The sequence below is a fragment of the Scardinius erythrophthalmus genome (genome assembly GCF_964197995.2).
Source record: "Scardinius erythrophthalmus genome assembly, chromosome: 7".
NCBI classification, from domain to species: Eukaryota; Metazoa; Chordata; class Actinopteri; order Cypriniformes; family Leuciscidae; genus Scardinius; species Scardinius erythrophthalmus.
Window position 1 is genome coordinate 32383465 of NC_138227.1, and position 20831 is coordinate 32404295.

General features: G+C 38.0%; 1 protein-coding gene across 2 annotated transcripts in view; it reads left to right on the forward strand.

Moving 5' to 3' along the window:
• maml2 (mastermind like transcriptional coactivator 2) overlaps positions 1–20831 on the forward strand; it is a 71098-nt gene that overhangs the window by 46416 nt on the left and 3851 nt on the right. For both annotated transcript variants that reach the window (XM_081371696.1, XM_081371697.1), the window contains exons 3-4: positions 5027–6286; positions 19721–19888. In XM_081371696.1, the coding sequence (XP_081227822.1) occupies positions 5027–6286; positions 19721–19888 (1428 nt within the window). The remainder of the gene's footprint in view (positions 1–5026; positions 6287–19720; positions 19889–20831) is intronic.

The following is a 20831-nucleotide window of genomic DNA, read 5'->3' on the forward strand; positions in this document are numbered from 1 at the left end:
TTTTAAAGATATGTCAAAAACCTTTTCTAGCAGATATTTAGCAAATATTCAGTCTCTTACCAGTTCTTTCCACCTGCTACCATGTTTATAATGTACAATGTAAGACGTACTGTAAATAAACAGAAGTACTGCACTGCACATTTGGTGCCAGTATTACTAATATGTTCCAATTTAATATTATTTCAGATCTATGCTACCCTTTCAATCAGATCAATTGAGGTGTTTACATGAAGCCTTTTCAGTCCGATTAAGCTATCATTCCGCATTTGGGAGATATGTCACAATTATCTTCTTTTTTTTTACTCAGAAGCAGAAATGAGAAAGACTTTTAATGTTGAAAAGCTTTATCACTTCAGCTTTAAACCAACAGCTGATTTTCTCGATGTTTACTATAAAGTGGTTTATAGTCACTAATTTCCATGCTAGAAGATCTTTGTCTACATGAGCGTTACCCACTGCACACTGCCTAGTGCGCCTCAGTGGAGCGATGTTACTTTACAATATTAATCTGCCGTCGTGTTGGTTTTCAGCAAGAGCAATGTCACGCGTGCGATACCTCTAAGCCTTCGCACGGTTTGTGCTGAGAGCCGTTTCTTCTCCTCCCTCCAGGAGTCACTTTCAAAGTGATGTTCTCTGAGCTCATTAAAGCTTAATCAGAAAATCTATTTTCAGGTCACTTGTAGCTCTGTCAGGAGGATTTCCGATGAATAGAGGGCACTGTTTCTCAGCAGCCCCTCCGCCAAAATGAACACATTGTATTATCAGACCATTTCAAATGTGGTTGGCATACCGACAAGAAACTCTTTGCCTTAATATGCTACATCTGGTTGGTGGCCGTTATCTGTGTCACCATGTGAATATTTTATAGAGATGTCTTGTTTAATCTGGCGAGGAACTGTATAAGGTAGTGACACACATGGCTGTCACTGGGATCTTCTCTCAGTGTGGGACACAGTTCTTCACAGGCCAATCTTTGACTTGTTTTGGGAACTGAGATACGCTTATCTATCTTAAAAAGATAAGAGACACAGATTGCACAATTGTATGACACTCTTCCTTTATAAAATCCCATCATAGGAAATAATCTACTGTTCACACCAAGTAGGGACATGAAGAAAGATTCTGGAGTGTTGCAATCTTGTTTCATCAACTAATATAAATAATGTTGAGGGAGGTGGCAAAGAGTTTGTAAAAGCATAGAAAGATTCACTGATGTAGCATAAAATCCTGGCTGATCGTAAAGTGCTGTTCTTGTGTTGTATCATTTTTAGCAAGCATCAGTGTTTCTCCTACTTTTGGTTAAGTTTTACATTTGCATGTAATCTATCTGGCACTGTGTGTGAATGATGAATGATACATCAGACTGTGCAGAGAATTGAGCTATTATTTTTCTGAGCGCTTGTTGGATAATAAAACAAGCGGAAAAATCTAGTGGTCAACCAGTTTGGGATTTTTAGGGGCCAATAACCTAATTTTTGCAACATTGTAAATACGTGCCTCTACATGCATTTTTGCAAAGCTCCGAAAATGTATCTATGCATACAATGCAGTTACCAGCTGAAATGAACACTAGTGGCAATAAAACAACTTTTATTCCTTTTCACTCAAATTATTATTACAGGGGCATATTATCAATTAATAAAGACTTATTTTCATGCGGTTCCTTGCACAACACTATGTTACAAGTTGATGTCTGTAGGATTTAAATACATTGTCATTCATGGGTTTATCTCCCCCAAAAGTATAAATACTGAGCCGCTCAGACCCTTCAATCTCTTTCCAGCCAATGAAAAAAGTCACATATCGGCCAGTTGATCAGGCCAAAATATTGTTCTATGACTAAAACAACACTTACATTGAAGGAGAGAGCATCTTAAACAAGCCTTAGATGGTTTGCTGGTCTTAGGCTTGTAGTTGGTTTTGGAAGTGCCATTGGTTTTGGAAGTATTTTTTCCATTCCTGTTTCCCATAGGTTAAACCATAGATTCAAATCTCATAGATTTTTAAAAGTCTTCATTATAGCGTTATAAGCCATGAACCAAACCTATCAGCTATGAAGGGAATCATAATATTACAAACTTTGATTTGAAGCAATAAAGTTGGTAACACTTTACAATAAGGTTAATTAGTTAACATTAGTTAATGTATTACCTAACATGAACTAACAATGAGCAATACTTTTGTTACAGTATTTATTGATCTTTGTTCATTTTAGTTAATAAAAATACAGCTGTAGGCCATGATCTAAGTCCACACTTGTCTAACTAACAAGAAACTATTGGAACTAAGGAACCCGCAATGAATCTAACATCAAATAAAGAAAACCACAAGGAACAAAACTAGTGAAGCAGTCACCTCAGATACCATGTTTGTGAAGAATACTGTACATTGTGAAGAAAGCTGCTGAATAAATGAACCCCATGCATACTGGAGTGTATGCCAGTTACCTGCATGTAAACATTTTTGTTGTTTTGTGTAAATGAACTATAATAATCTGACATTAATTGTGATCTTGAATTAATTAAGTTCCAGAAGGTATTACTCCATCACATGACATCGACAAACCTATTTTGAACCAATGTGGTTCAAATGATGGATGTGCGACCATGTTACTACAGTTTCACAACAAGCTAGTACATTTTTACAACGATAGGCCTACATTGTATTATGGAAGTTAGGCAGCGAGTTATGTTGTTGTACGAGTAATGAACCCTTAGGTCAGACTGGGCTTTTTTTGGCAGGATGTAGATGGGTTTTGAGCAGCACATACTAACGGGCTGAAAACCTAATAGGAACCACATAGCAGCACCCAAGCATTGACATACAAACTCTCACACATCCTGATGTCCAGCCTAATTCAAATCTTGTTTCATCCCAATGAACTTGTTTGAACAAACACAATATTTATGTCATTTGTTATCCTTAACCTGGATGAGTCAGAAAAGTAATTTGGTACTGATGTCAGCATGCCAAATATAGCTAATTGAACTATCATAGTGGTTATTGAGAGACAGAGATGGTGGTGGGGTGTGGAGAATTGTGATCACTCCCAGTCCTGAAGGCATAAAACATCCCAGCCCAGTAATATTTCCAGTAAATGGAAATGTCTCCAATTTGCCGCCACAGCGAAAACCGCACCACAGTCACCCGTCCCTGCGCTGATAATGATGTTGGGTTGAACACACATCTCTCTCTGTAGGCAATAATGTCAGATGGTGTTTAAATAACTTTGCATATCCATGTGCTGGCAATATTGTGTCTGTGTGGAAATAATGTTGGTTATGTTGGTTTCGGTCAGCAGCTACTTCATGATTATTCTGTCTGTTAAATTATATTCATCATTCTCCATCACACAACTGAAAATGTGCAGATGTAGGAGCTTTGTTGGTGTAACGTATTGTAGTCAGGTTCATTTTCTAACTCTAGTAATGTATCCCTTCATTGCCCTTTAAAGTAAAAATGATTCTATATACAAGTATTGGACTACATTTGTCTCTATACGGCTACTTAAACAGCGCTTATGAGTCATTGTTCAAGCCTTATTTACATAAATTAAGACTTGAGGAACAAAGGGAACCATTTCACACAAGGAAAATGCTGCTATCTTTACAGCAAGCTAACAGTGGGAAATGTAATTCATGCAAATGAGGGACACAGATAAAGCCTTCTTTTGTCTAACATCATCTATCTAGTGGCTAAATTTATCCACACAGCTAATACTAGGTTTTGAGACAATAGTTTTTGGAATATATTTTTTCAGCAAATGTTGTTAGGGAGCACAGACCTGCTGCTAGTGAAACATGTGGATTAGTGGAGATGCTCGAATCTTATCCAGGGGATATTCATGATATGATTAGGATCGGGTCTCATTAACTGTAGGATTTTGTGTACACACATATTTGTGTGTAAAACCTGTGTGTGAACGTATCCACAAGGAAATTGATTTATCAATACGTTTGCAAATAAATAAATGTAGGTTAAGGTATAGAACCAACCCCAGACACAAATGCAAAAATCACTTGTGGTGGCATTAGACACATGGAATGTGTTAAGAAAAAATGTGTATCAATACTGTATGTATAATTAATAACTAAGAGACCCTAAAATAAGTCCTATTTCAGAGTCATGAAAAAAAACAAAACACACATTATAGGTGTGATAGCCGCTGCATAAAAACAGCTGGTTTTTGTGTGTGTTTCAGCTGGTTTTGAGAGTGGCTTTACAGAAATATCTTGCTATGCATGCTCTCAGGGCAAGAGCATATCTTTAGAGGGAAACACATTTGCAGAAAGTGATGAATCGCTGTACAGAAGATGGTTTGTGCATGTATTATGCTAATTACTAACTGTGGGCATGAACTCCTTAATTTAAAATGAATCTAGATTCATTCACGTTCGAACGAGTGTAAGAATACATGTATGCGCGTGCACCCCTGTATAAAGCATTAAAACATTCTTTGTGCACATAAGCACTCAACACTCAACAGTTATTAGTAATTGAGACCAAATTCTATGTCTAGCACATACATTCTTAGTAAGTAGGAGTCTAACCTATATCTGTAGACATTACCCTAATAGGACCCTGTGGGAAATCATAAACTTTCTATATTAAATCAAATACGTCTCTTTTGAAATGCAAAATGGGCAACTGAACAAGGGTAAAGAGTATCGGCTGTAAATTACAAAACTCCATCAATTTTCATAGAGATAATTCACCCAGAGAACACATTTTTCATACACTAATATTTAGAACTCCCTTCATAGTTGTAATTGGTTTGAACCATCAAAGAGTATTTTAATAAGAGTTCATTAATTAGATAGAGATGGTCTTGTTACATTATGTGCCCTTGTCTCCCGGTTGAGCAGAAAATTAGTTCATTTTGGCTGAAAAAAGCTAGCGTGAGGCTTTTGAAGAAATCTTTTGATGAAATATGTAGAAAAATATGCCTTTTAATTGTCTTCTTTTTTTTTGCACCTGATTTGTGAAACATAATGAGTTCAATAAAAACTTTCCATTCTTTTTTCAGCAAGGACTTAGGAGAAAGATTGAAGCACAGTCTCCTGGATATACACCCAAGCAGAATGGCCTCTCCTGTGGAGCATCAGGATCCGACTTTAAGCGCCTTCGCATGGAACCCAGCTCTTTTCGACCTGGATCCTGTGCTTTAGCTTCAGGACAGACTCAAAGAATGGTTGGGGATGCCACCCAGGGTAACATCCTTCGAAGAAAGGACACCTTCATGATGCCTCATGGAGTTGGCAGTGATTTATTCAACATAACTCTAAGGGATATAAAGAAGGAACCGATTGAAGTTCAGACCTGTGGCCAGTCGTCCACCGATCATGCCCCATTGATGTTTGACTTCAAAGATGAAGTAAGTGGACAGATTGACCCAGAGCTCCAGGACTTGTTCGATGAGCTCACCAAGAACGTGCCCTCACTCAACGATCTAGAGCTAGAGAAGATGCTAAAGCAAGATGATGACTTTGGTCTGGATCTGGGCCGACCCAGTTCAGCTGGTGCGGCTCCTCCATGTATTCACCTGGATAAGCCAATCAAGACAGAGTACTCACCAGATTTTAGCCAGGCAGCTGGAGGCTCTCAACAACTAAGACCAGCCTCTGCTGGACCTTCCTTTTCTATGGCCAATGCAACTTTATCCACCTCAACCATCACTTCAGGGCACCATGGACAGGTACCAACTGGCGGTCCATCTCGAGGTCTTCCAGCATGGCCTGAGATGTCACATGCTGAACAGTTGAAGCAAATGGCTGCTAACCAACAGCAGCCCAGCCCTATGCTTCACAACCACCAGCAGAGTCAAGCAGGAGGGGTTAGGAACTGGTCTTCCGCATTAGGTGTTCACCAAACTCCTGGCTCTTTCAATCAGGAGACTCTTCCTGGCAATGCTTCCCTTTCTCAGCAGAGACTTAACGCTCAAAGTGCCGGTCAGGCCAAAGGCATGTCCAACTGTTTTCTCAAGCCCAATGGATTCAACCCTTCCCATCACATCGACACAAAGGTTCTCAGCAGTAAGCCCCTGCTGCATTTCAGCCCTAAAGCACCACCTTCCACCACAGGCAAACAAATGCCCATCATGGCCGTTCCACCTAACAAAACAACCATACAACCGCAGCCGTCTAATGCAGGCCAGGGCATGCACTTTCAGAACTGCCAGCTGCCCATGCAGTCATCTCCCTGCTTACAAACCAAGCCTTTAATTCAAAGGCCTCAACTCAGTCAGCATGGTGCTGGAATCGGTTTCAAAATGGCACAGCAGAGACAGGTAAGAGCCTGTGTTGGTCCTTTTAATGATTGTTGCTTGTTTGGCTGTACAGTATATGCTCCCACTGACATCTTGTGTAAAAGCCAGAACACACTGGGTCCCATTCACTAACTGTCAGAGTGTCGATTCTCATTTTATCAATGCATCAATTACAAACCCATTCACTGCACTCTTTGTTGCCTTTTACTGGATCACGCTCAATCTCTGTTCCTTCTGTAGGTTTCATTGACACTTTTTCTGAGCAGCTTTCTGAGAACCTTGTTTGCTCTTTCATCAGGACAGTGATTGACTATAAACATTAGCAGATGACAGCTCTCGCACACTAGCGCTGTTATTTCGAGTTGAATACGTCTAGTGTACAGAAACCGTTAATAAAGCTGCCAACTCACTGTGTGACCACTACTCCTAAAATAAGTTGCTTCATTGCTTGATAACATCACCGCTATAAACAATCTTAAGTAGTTTTTCTGTTTCTTACTTATAACACATTAGGATAAGTATTTATATAATCCTATGAATGTACTTAAAAAATAATTGGATCATTAATAGAAATCCAAAAAATAATTGGATCATTAATCTAAATCAAATCAATGAATGTCTTAATTGATGTTTTATTAACAAAGTTCGGGAGGAACACATTCAAATGATCTGTCCAATCAGCATGAGAGGAGGCCCAGACAGCAACATAATGTCAGCCCAGATCTGGCCCAAATCTGGCCCACATCTGGCCCACATATGGTACACGTGGAATCGTGGGCCGGATCTGGGCCGACACTATGTTGCTGTCTGGGGGTCTATATATATTTATATTTACATTACATTTAATCATTGCGACTTACAAATAAGGAGAACAATATAAGCAAGGCAAGTTTTTTTTAGTAAATGTTAGTATTAATAGGTCAAGTGTTGCTGAAAAAGATGCGTCTTCAGCAGTTTCTTGAAAATGGCTAAAGACTCAGTAGAGATGGGCAGGTTATTCCATGACAGGGTAAAGGTCTGTGAAAGTGATTTTGTGCCTCTTTGGGATGGCACCACAAATAAATATACACTCACCTATGTTCCTCAACAGTTTTCTGCATCCCTCGGCCACCTGACTCCTCACTTTTGGCAGGTTCATATCCCAGCCAGGGACACCCAGTACTCTAGGTTTGGGCCAAAATTCCAAGCTTGGAGCCCTCCCCTCGGACAAGCACGCCAAATACGCATACTCTTTTACCAAAGATTCACACCCCTACTAACCATGCATACACACTCACGTCTGTGTAACATTTCGGAATATTTAAATAAATTTGCATTACATTTTATTCTGAAATCACACATCACAAAAATCACATACTCCCAATGGTCTTGTATATGTGCAACCCTGCTTCTCAGGTTTCACTCTTGCGCAGCATTTTTGTAACTTTGCAAGCGGCAATGCTTCTGAAGATGCACAACTTCGGCCTAGCAGTATACCGGCAAACAGTTCGCTCTGCTCAATGTTCCGTCCGCTCCATGTGTACGCTCCGCATAGTTGTCTAGTTAGTTGATAGTTGCCCGAGTGAAATCTCCACGTATGTACCGCTCATGCTCTCTGGAAAAGCAAAGTCTGCTCAAATAACGTGCCGGCATGAAATTTTTCTGTTTACAATAGCCTCACTGTGCTGTAACATGATGTGGTATAGTCATGCTAGTAAAGTAACCTCTCGTTCACTGATCTGCTCCTCGCTATATGCTCACATAATCTGATAATAGTTTTCTAGGACTATACTTTATTTTGATAATTGGTCAAAAATATATCTGTTAAATCTTATTCTGTTGAATAGAACTTAATGAAGAATAATATATTGATATTTAATATTATTTTAATATATTTTCTGTCCAATTTTGGTGTGTTACTTTAAATAAAAGTATGGTTATTTTATTTTAATGGCTTGTATTCTTTAGATCAGATTCAATAAAAAAAGATGAATTAAAAAGTAGAATACAATTATTTATTAATAATTAATAATTATTAAGAAAGCATTATTTTCGTTTTTCATTCGGTTTCAGTTTCGGGCCAGAATTTTCATTTCGGTGCATCCCTAATATTTGAGGGTGGCACACTTGGCATTGTTCGAGGATCTTGCTGTGCATGCTGTCAGGCAAAAGCACATCTTCAGAGATCGTCATATTGTTGAGAAGTTCCTCGCAATATTTAGTGAATGAGACCCACCGTGCAACATCAACTATCTTTGTGTTGGACTGTATGATACGTCAAGACTTTAGTCAAATAATTATCTTTGCTACATTTTCTATTTAAACACTCTTATCACATTTTCGCTGTGCAGAGCAGGTTGTTCTTGACACAATAGAGTCGTTGTGTCAAAACCACACACCCTGCTTTCTTTCCATCTGTCAGCCTGTTGTGTTAGCCGATAGCAGTCTGCCAACTGCTTTAAACTCAATAGATCTGCACATTGCTGTAGGCCTGTTTTTCATTTTGTTTTTACTGATTGTTGTTGGTGTCTAGGCGGGTGTAGGGTGCCTTGAATTTGTATATACCCTCAAAGCAGTTTGATGGTTGCCTGACTTTCTAGAGCATGGTGGATTAACATGCGAAACTTCTAATTTCTCCGCCTGTCACAGTCACTTGCCATCAGGGCATAGATGCGCACAGCGGGATTTGCTAATTGGAGGTTGTTAGCTGCAAGGGACAAGTTGTGGAAAATGACAGTAATCTGCTTAGCCCAGTGCCGGAGGTTGAGGCACTGATTTGTTATGATTGGGGAGCTTTTGAACATCCCCCTTTTCAGTTTAATATAAACAGTATCTCTCAAATATTTTTGTGGGAAATGATAACGGGAACCACACAAGAGGAGTCATCTTTACCCATTCCAAAAGCACATCAGATGGAGGGGAGTGTGGAGAGACATGCTTGATTTTGACACAAAGATGTTGTTCAGTCACATGAACAACATAAAGCTCTTTTTGCAGCCATTGATGGGAGAGTTGTTTAGGCTCTTTAAGGGCTTTTCATTGACCTTGTCATGTGTTCTGTACCTAATGCACGAATCCAAATATTAAAATTAAAATTAAGTTTAAATCTTTTGCCTGTGCTTTAAAGAAGTTGACTTGCATACGAAAGCTACTTGATTAGTTCTTTTAACTGTGGTGTGTTATTTGATATTACAGTTTTTATATTTTAAATGCACTACATTGTAACTTCATTATTACTTATGTTTACTAATTACAAATATACAGTATTTAAATAAATGACATACTAGTTCCCTTTTGTACGGTCACTACGAGTTACGTCAGTGATTGACAAAATTGGGGGTTTCGCTTAGAAGTCTATCACCTTCGAGTTCTACAAAACGAGCCAATGGCATGGGAAATGCCATGGGTCTGCGGAATTGGCGCAACTCCGCCACACCGCGTGAGTATAAAGGAGGAGCGCCAGCAATCTCGCATTATGTTTCCTCGCTAAGGAGCCGAGACTGAACTCCAGGCCGTTTCAGCGGTACAGCGGTTGTGGCAGAGGGACATAACGTCTCCGTTCCCTACTCAATGAATGAGGGTTACATACGTAACCGAGACTTTCCCTTTCGTACGGTCACTACGAGTTACGTCAGTGACTGATGAAATTGGGGGTCCCAGTATAATCACACCACATCGGCTGTCTTCCAGTGCCCTGCGCAAGACTGAGCTCCCTGTCGTGAGACTAGCATGGACGAAGGGCTAGGCTTAACGCAGGAATACCAAGGTACACTGGGTAACATATCCCAGAAGGAATATGTAACACAACGCCTACCCGTAGGTAGATGGAAGTTAGGTGTCTTATTCACACGACTATAAAAAAAATATGATACTAGTGCTTTAGCACAGTACTTTTTATGTACCGTTTTGATTGTATTGCAGCGAAAGCCATTGTCCAGAATCATCCACAAGCTGCACATACGGGGGCAGAGTTTAAAAAACATCTTCTACATCACAGGCAAATGACTGGATGCATGTTTGGTTTTCACTCCAAACGATTCACTGAGAGATTCAAACTGAATTGTGAACCGAGTCATTTGACCAATTCATGAAAAGAACCAACTTAAAAAAAAAAATTATTTAGTTTTGAAAGCCAACACAAAGCACACAATTACTGTCAGAAAAAACGGTGATTGTCAAAAATATTCTGCTTAGCGATAAACATGCTTCACTACCACCTTGCAACTGTGAAACAGTTATAAAATGAAAGTTTATTGCTATTTGTTGTGCAGGTACTGCCCAATACTTCTTTCTAGAGTTGAATTGGCTTCATGATTAATATAGTGTTAGTATTGTCCATTATTCAGCTTAAAACTTTAAATTAACATGAAATTACATGATTGTGTTTTGATATTTGGAAGCATTTGTTGTGATTGATGATACAGCATTGATGGGGTTAAGTATGTTGCACCAGTGGAAATGAAGCCAGAATGTCTGTTCCAACAGGGAGAAAAATAGGCAATGGACAGTCTTCCCACAGTGAACTGAATTAGTAATGCCATGGAAATAAAGGTTCCGAAATGGTGCCGTGATCCCATCGGAGCCCTCAATAACTTTTGTTCAAGCTGAATTTTCTCCCACTGGGTGCAATACACAAAATGCATGTAAAGAGACCAGAATGTTGGGTCTGTTTCTTGTTTCCTTGTTCTCACAGCCTGCTGATCAGTTGTCGGCCTACAGTAAGTACGGCAAACAGGGTGTCTGCGACATCACAGGCTGTCATATGAGTCGAGTGGAAATCTTTTTATTGCCTGTGGAGAAAAAATGTACTGCATGCACTACCTGAGAGAGAAAAAAAAGCCTCAGACAGTGTAATATATCACATTGAGAGACCTGCGTGCCCCAAAAACTTCAAGCAGCGCCTGATACTTTCTGATTAAAGTGCTGTTACACTGACTAGTCAGTATATGCAGGAGCGATTCAAGTATTTCTGTCTGATGTGAGACAGCTGTGCTACAAAACCTAGTGAACTGCCTAACACTTCCTGCATAGCAGCCATCTATAGAAGCATTAGACAGTAAAGTGGAAGCACATAACTGACTTAATTAAAACACTGTATGTTGGCAGCGATGCTGTGCATCACACTATTAGCACCCCCACAAAAGACTTGCCTCTCAGTTGGGTGATATCGGCTACCAAATATTTTGGCCTGAAACAGCCATTTCCACTCTTGCTAAAGTACTGTGTTCCTGTGTACTGTGTTAGTACGGTAATTCCAAGTGGCAACATTCTAATCTGAAAAATGAAGCCTACCCGGAAATGCGAAAAACTGCAATACATCGAAAATCCGCTAGGGTGAGGTCCCAAAAGGGAGCAAATGTCCATAGCCCCCATGTTAAAATGTCCGTTTTCACAGAATAAATTCATGTTTTTACAGGTTGGTCCCATGGACTTTTATTGTATTTTTCGATAGGTTCCGAGTGCCTGACAACTGTGAGGGCTGTGAATTTTTTTCTAACTCGTTAGTTTAGATCGTATTTAGATATAAAATGTATGACAAATAAGGGTGTGGTTAACTTTGATTGACAGCTTGATTGACAGCTGATAACGAGCATAGGCTGCGCCAAGGAGAATGACAACATAAGAAGCGCCATTTTTTTACACAGTTGAAATATAATACTACTGTTTCTGTATCATGAAATGTAGTTTTAAGAGTTTTTCAGGCGAGAATGTAGTTGTTTAAAGCTCAAATCTGTGGTTTATTTAAAGATTTATGAAAGTTTTATCCAGGTTGTGAGATCCAGCGATCAGCGGGCGCTCGGCGTTCATGTACCCCGCCTGGAACAGCCTTTCCTCGGCTAGTCGTTCTGAGGTTTGCCGCTGACTCTGGCGTCTCTGTAGTGGTTAAACATGAGATATAAATCGTCTTGTGTATATCTAATGGGCGATTTTTGGTCTCGTAAATCTATAATTTGTTCCCTGGCCAATCGTTTTGGCTGAGGGGAAGTTTCATAACTTTATAAGTATTTAACTTTACCGTTGTATGGTTAGACTAGAGCGCTGACTTTGTATGTTTGACTGAATTGTTTGCTTTATTTGTATAGCTTCTTGTACCTTTTACTTATAATTTTATAATGGCTAATATTGATAAAACTGAAATTTAACAAAAAGAGACTGGGTTGAGTTTTGTCATTTTAAATTTTAATACAACGAATATGATCTGTAATGCTGTTTACTGCAAAATCTGTTGTTTAGTACAAATGCACATATTGCCTGGACCATATTAAAATGTTTAATGTTTTTATATTATATTTAAAACGAAAAGAGGCAGGTTTGTGTTTTATATTTTGTTTTGTTATAAATAGGCAAACGTTATATGCAGTGAATATAATCAATACGCGTTGCCTGAACCACATTTGTGTGGCTATAATGTTTAAGATTTCTTTAAATGAAAACGAAAAGAGTTAGTATGGTGTTTTATAACATATTTCGTTGCCTAAAATATACACAGAGATAACCGGAGTAGCAGAGCGAGCTGAATGACGCGCGCTGCGTCCTTTACCCATATATGGATTGGCCAGAAGATGGGTGGGGTTAGGATTTCCCAAGATTTTCCAAGATGGCGCCGCCCATACCCCCCATAAACGGCTTCAAAACCGTTCTTGAGAAAGTCTATGGGTGACGTCACAGACGCTTTGTCCATATTTTTTACAGTCTATGGGTAATTCATACGAATTTTACAAGGTGGCTAATTTGTACGAATTCATACGACCTCACTCGTTCGAATTCGTAAGATTTTTGCTTTTTTTTACGAGTTGCCCAATTCGTATGAATGACCTACCCCTGACCCCGTTCCTAAACCTACCCATCATGTGGGTTTAGACAAATCATTAGCCACCCTTTACTCACTTGTAAAATGGTCATGAGATAGCGTTGGTTCCCCTGAGAAACTTTGCATTCTCTCTCTAAAGCATTGAAATAAAACTGTTCCTCCCGCCTCCTATTATTTCCATCATTGCGAACGAACACAGTTCCATTTTTATTCCATTTTTTTATATATTATTTTTTGTATGTTGGGTTTTACGTGGTGCAGTGGTTTTAAACTATTGATCGTTTTCAGTATCTAAATCATTTTAAAAAGACATTTCTTTTGATTAGTCCACCATCTTGGATTTAGTTTTCCTCTGCTTGTCATGGTGCATTCTGGGATTTCCTTCTCTGGGATTTTCTACGGAGGCAGCACACTAGGTTTTGAAATAGAGCATGTGTTTCATATCTTTACAGTATAGGGCACTGAATGGACAGATAAAGTAGACCTGATAACCATAGTATTAGTATCATAACTAAATCTCTTTAACAAAAAAAGGTGGTTTAGAAAGTTCCCAATCAAGTTACGTGGGTCAGTAGGCAATGACCCACATGTAACAACCACCCATAATACCCAAGTCAAAAGAGTTTGTGTGTGTTATTTTGATCCCGAAATGTAAGAAGGAAAGATGTAACCCTATTAAGCCCTACTGCATCATATTTGATACGTAGATTTCTAAGGTCTCTAAATTTATCAACATGTTCAAAACTTTGCTGAAAAACACACTCTCTACTGCATGCCTTCTGTAGTCTGTTTGATGACTCTGAGTTTATACTTTTTTTTTAGCAAGTAAAATTGTCAAGTTGTGGTTCACATGTGTTTTTGCTGTGAAATCTTGACTGAGTTTCATAAAGTAAATGTCAAAATAACATTTATATTGTTAGCAATAGCAAATTAACACTCACCCTTTTACTTTTTTATTAGGTTTAGGTTTACATAGAAAAATCATGTTAAAATGTCATTATCAAATAGCCTAACACATCAAGCTTTTGAGGAACATTTATTTGTACATCTGTCAATCATTATTGTATTGCACTGAATTATATTTATATGGATTTTATGTAAATACAGTAGTCTGCTATACTGTTATAAAGATCTCATCTTCATTTTACTTTCTGGCCATCTAAATATTAGCAACTGCACCAAATTTAAATACACTAACTGAGTTATTTTTTCTTCCCTCCTCAAGTACGAACTCCATATTCTCACTGTATCATACTATATACAAGCTTCATGAATCAAATATACTCAACAAAATTTAGTTTTCAAAGATATTGTCTAAAGGTTCAATAAACTCTTCAATTTTTATTTTATCGGACTATGTTTTCATATGTCAGGAGTTGCAGGGTTAAGTTTTATCATCCACCAAGTAAAATCATTTCAATCGTATCTCTTAACATGATTTTTTTGTTTGTTTTACTATTCACACAAGCAGTATAATATAGTATAGAATATCTTTTGGTAAGGGAAATGAAAGTTTGAGCCACAGGTTTGTGTTTTCTCACACTCTAAAGTGCTGCTCAGAGCTCGAGTGAAGCTCTTCATTAATGCAACATAAATGTGAGTGGGAATGAGGGTTTAGCGTGGGGGGTTGGGGTAGAGTGCCAGGTTGTTGTAGCCGAACTCCGAGAGGAGCGCATGTTTCCTGGGAAAACGATCTGGGGCCAAGTCCAGATGCCGAGCTCGTCCCTAGGGAGAGCGTCCTGCCTCCAGTCGGCAGGAAGTGCTGTGAGAGAGCAGCGGGGCCCGGGCCTGGAGTCCTGTCAACTGCTTGTAATGCTGGTGGAATGGGAGCCTAAATCACATCTCTCCTTTATGGAGTCCGCGGACACATGTGGTATTCATTTAACGATGCACTGGTGAAGAACGAGGAGGGAAAGAGAGATGGAAAACAGCTTTATGACACATCAGGATCACAAAGAGTGGATTACAGAGACGGCCACACTAACGAGGCTTTAGCTCCCCCACATAACAAAGGGTTTGACTGAGGCAGTCGATTTCAGGCAAATGTGAACACAATCTGGCTTTGTGGTCACAACTTATGAGAATGGTCTGAATTTCTCACGGTATCGACTAGTGGAGGGAGTTCAGATGTAATGAATAGACCTGAACAGAAGTGAATAACCCCTTTTTTTCTGTGTTTTGGACATAGTCGTCACCATCAGAGCATTTTACAACAATATGACCTGCACTTTAACCATGTTAGCATGTGTGGAATGTGATGAGAAGCTTTATGTTAATCAAATACGTGGCATTTTTTCTCTCTCTCTGTCTTTTTTTAACTTTAGCAAGCATTCTTATGGGTCGATAATGTGATGCTATTTTACACTTTAAAAATATATTTGGTAACACTTTACTTGAAGTGGTGTGCATAAGACTGACTTGACAGCTTCATAATCATGACATGACACATGTAATGAATATGAAGGAGGTTTTATGCATGTTAATGACAATTGTCATAAAGTGTCATTCGCTCAATTGTCATTTTTAATGCAAAGATGACATTGCTTGAGATGTCTTTGTTGTGACAACTTGACATAAACCAATACATCATAACTGACAACTTGACATTACCAAGACAACATAACCTGTCATAAATATGTCATAAACATGACATAGCAGATTAATCATCAAACTTAAGAAACGACTTAGCTTTATGGGTTAACATTACATTATAATTTTTTCCCAGTGGTACAAATTGAATTTGTCATTAAAATGTCATAAGTGTTAATACTGTCAAACTATTTTATAACAGTGTCATGAATATTTTTCTTGACCTCAACTACAGTGATACAAATTTAATTTGTCACTAAAATGTTAGTAGTTTTAGTGGATCTGTGTGAATGGAGATCGTTTTGCGAAGGTGTCGTCTGTACGCGGAAAACCCAAAGGAAAAACTTCTCCGTTTTAAGCATATCGTTGTCGTGTAAACGCACTCTTAGTTTTCATTGCCGTTGTCATTGCCTTAGTTCTAATCATTTATTAGTTGCTATGGTTTCTGAATAGTCCTCACCTGTTCCCTGTTCCGTTAATGATTATCCTCTGTGTATTTAAGACTTTGTTTTTCGTCTTGGTTTCTCATTAATCTTGCTTGTTTGCTGTGTTGTATACATGTTCTTGGTGATTATTAAAAGTCTTGTTTATCATCATTCTGCGTCACGCATCCTCTTGGTGGATATCGCTACACAGCCTACATTTGACAGTTATAGTTTTTATCATCTTTCCGTATAATTTTATTTTTTTAAATGAAAGGTTTAGTCGTCAGTTCATTAAAAAAACTTTTTTAAATCGGTCTATTTGTTATTTTGTAGTAATTTGTAAATGTACTTGATGATAATATTAGATTTAGATGCATATCTCACTCAGTACCAGTTGTCCAATGTAAATTTATGCAATCTGACCTAAAAAAAAAAACCTTCTTAGAACACCTTAGCAACTACATAGCACCTTGGCCACATTTATAGTCACATTCTTGTCCTCTTCTTAAATTTTTAGAGCAGTTTGCTCAGGAAGAGATTCATCTTCACATCGTGAAAGGAGCTTATCAGAGCTCCGGGCTGAACTCGCTCGCCCTCTCGTTAATTATCAGACATCCCAGAGCTGATCCATCAGGGAATGTGGCATCTATGAGATCCACTTAGAAACCATGGATCTCTAGAAAGTGTTCTCTCTGAATAATCTCTGTCGCACACTCTCGTATTCTTCCGTCTCTGTGGTCTACTGTGGAATTCCTCCCATGACAGAAGAGTTCTTTTAGTGTTTTCATTTCTGGACCTCTTGAGTGAGGCTTTAGAGGGAGTTTCTCTCTTAAAGACATCTGTTCTCAAATTAATAGCCTCGCGTAACGCAGTGGGGTTTCAGTAAAATCCTTTCTGCCCTGGGAAATGTTTCGTGTCAACACTGTGATTGACACTGTATACACATTGTGTTTGGCCGTTTGGGCTGACGTTCTCAAACAGAGTTTGCTGAGGACAGAAGCCTTCAGCCTCTGTTGTTCTGCAGTTTTAGATGCTCATGCGAGATCTGGGCGCTTATAAACAACCCTGAACCTGAGAAACTTTAAGTACTTCAATTTACTGAAGCTATTTGACACAAAATTGTTACTTTTAACTTTTGGTTCAGTGCGATGGTCTTTTTCCTAGACATTCGTTATAATGTATGACACTGTTTAATAGTTTTGGGTTCCTGCCAGAAAGCCCATATCTGACTCAGCGACATAGACTTTCTCTCAAATTCTGTCAAGATTTACACTCATGTAATTCCAAACCTGCATGACTTTCTTCTATAGAACACAAAAGGAGATATTTAGTAGAATGTTCAAGCTGCTCTTTTCTTTTAATGGCCAGTGACAAAAAAAGCACCATAAAAGTACTCCATTCTCTATATTCCATTTATTACATATTTGAATATGTGTGAGCATAAATGTAATTTGATTGGTATTTTGATTACTCAGTCTGTACCTCATACAAAGGTACAGTATGAGACATGGGAAAATATAGCACACAAGTGGACTGCTGTGACACTTTTATGGTCCTTTTTGGACTTGAACTAAACATCTCCTTTGGTCTACTATGGAACTTATTAAGTTATACAGGTTTGGAATTTACATTAATGCATTATACATTGAATCCAAAGCAACCTACTTAGGATTTAAGGTATAGATTTTATCAGCTCATGCATTCCTTGGGAATCAAACACATGACCTTGGTGTTGCTAGTGCTACTGTTTGAGCTACAGGAATGCAATTACGTCATGAAATGACGGAGAGTAAATAATGACAGAATCTTAATTTTGGGGTGAAATATTGCTTGAATTATAGAGCAAATTAGCAAAATCGAGAAGTTTCAAGGAACTCTTGGGAATTGAGTTTTTGGCAACCTATAAAATTGTTTATTTTTATGGTAGCTAATCTATATTTGATAACTGTATAATTTTTTTAAAGATATCAATGAACTTTGAAAAACAAATTTAACTCTTTCCGCGCAAGCGTTTCATAAAATTCAGTAAATTTGATCTATATGCTGTTGAATATTTGGTGATCACGTTAGCTTACTTGTGCGTAAGCAACTTCTATCTTCTTCTTCAGGTTTATGCAGATCTTCTTCACTTTTTTTTTTGGATCTGGACATTCTGTAATATTTCAGAAGATCATTAACATCGCCTCCTACCGTATAACAGTGAAAACACGGATTGTCGGAGAAATCCAACAATGGCAGAGAAGCGTTGTGTCATAAATGACAGAAAATCTTGTCAGCGGCTGTGAAAGAGTTACGGGGAGCAAGGATCTGAAATTGAAACTAAGGACATTTCCTTGTTTAGTGTTCGAAATATAATCAAAATCTCACTTATTATTATCATCGAGTAATTAAAAAAGGTGGACAATACATTTTTGTATGCGTGTCAAACAGACTTTTAACTGGTTTTAATACAATTCATCCAAAAGCACACTATGAAAAATAGTAAATAGCAACCACTGCAAATAGGATTTAAACATTATAATATAACAAAAACAATTACTTTGCAAAAACTAAATAAATATAAGAATGTATGATAAAACTATTTAACAAATAAACTTTTGAAAATGGATCTGGACTATTCCTAATGAGGCTTATTGTTTAACATTGTAGGCTCATTTTGAACCAAGTATGTGCTTTTGCTAATGTAATATATATATATAAATTATATATTTCTGCATTGTGATGGTGGCACTTTCGCAAACATTAAAAAATTGTGCGCAAAACAATCCTGTACACTGTTTAGCCCCTGTTAGTTAGTACATACAAACACTATTACTTGCTGTAATAGTACATTGAAACCGATAACGGTGTCTGTTTTTATAAGTGATTACAATAGTGCTCTGCTCTCGTCCAAATTTAGTTTTTCACGGCTAAAGTACCAGCGCGCAACCATTTAATCAGTGCTTTGAAAGAGAAACTAACATGAAATATCACAGCCTCGGTATGAGTGCATTTCAGCAAAGTGCAAAAAACGGGATAAGTAGGCCTATGAGATGATCTGTTATTGCGTGCCTCTGCCCTGTGGCTGAATTAATCTGTCCTTTGCTGGCAGCAATTGGGTTGTGCCCCATAGGATCATTCTCATAAGAGTGCAGCAGGGCTTGAGCACGACTATCAGTCACACAGTAAACCTGTGCTACAGCAGGCCTAAGCAAAAAAGTCTCACTAACCGCTAGCCCTGAGAGCCTCATTGACCAGGCTATCTAACAAAATTCCAGTGATTTAAAATCTAAAACTGCTGTTTACATGTTTAAACAACAGTCTGTTATACAGTGCTTCCTAAATGTAAGAGCAAACATTTATTTACAGTCCATGTGTCACTGCAGGCAAATTAAAACGACAGGATGTTTTGAGAATTTCTGACTAATTTGCCCTCCCTTTGGTACCATTATGTCCCCATTATGGATAGTCATGGACGTGTTTTCTCCAAGTGATACAACAGTGTGGGAAAGGCTATGGAAAATCCCTATCACCACACACACAGGAAGTCACATGTGAACATTGACTGTGTAACATCAGACTCATCGTAAACAAAGCTCTCCCTCTAGTGGACAAATCGTTCAATCACAGTTTGATGTGCAGTTTAGATGATAACACATTTTCTATTTGTAGGGAATATCACCAGGACCTCGTTTACCAGCGAATGGGCGTCCTGCAGATATAACAGGCCAGGCTCAACAGCAGAGGCCTCCAGTTCTCAGTTCTCAGCAGAAGAACCCCGGCCAAGACCAGAACATTCAAAGACAACTGGGCCAACCGCAACACAACATCGCTGATACAGTGAGTGCTGAAGTTGGGAAATGTCCTTGAATACATTTTACAACATACTGTACAGAAAGATTTTTTTATTATTATTAGAGACTATGGCTAGTTGTTACACTTTTACTCAGGGGAGGTTTCTTTTTGTTTTCTCTATAAAAGTAAATTCATGCAGAGTCACATACATTAAAGTCATGGCCAGAAAATACTATTGAACCCTTAAATACCTGTTTATAACAGTTCGAAACTTGGTAAGTTAGTACAATTTTTTGGTAAAACTTTACAATAAGGTTCATTAGTTAATATTAGTGAATGTATATTAACTAACATGAACTAACAATGAGCAATACATTTGTTACAGTATTTATTAATCTTTGTTAATGTTAGTTAATAAAAATACAGCTGTTCATTGTTTGTTCATGTTAGTTCACAGTGGGTTAACTAATGTTAACAAATACAACCTTTGATTTTAATAATGTATTAGTAAATGTTGAAATGAATATTAACTAAGATTAATAAATGCTTTAGAAGTATTTTTCATTCTTAGTTCATGTTAACCAAGGTAGTTAACTAATGAACCTTATTGTAAAGTGTTACCAATTGTTATATAGTATACAATATAAAAAATACAGTAAAAATATTAATATTGTAAAATATAATTGCAGTTTGAAAACTGGCTGTCTTGAATAATTGAGGTTAACTTTCTCCATCAATCGATTGCAAATTTAACAAAAAAAAAACACTCATAATTGCTCATGAAATAAACTGAACACTTTGTGTTGCATACCATTAAAACGGTCTCTTATGCTCACAAGTATGCATTTACCATTTTAAATGTAATTTATTCCTGTGATCAAAGCTGAATTTTCAGCTCCATTACTCCAGTCTTCAGTGTCACATGATCCTTCAGAAATCATTCTAATATTCTGATTTGATGCTCAAGCAACATTATTATTATTACTAC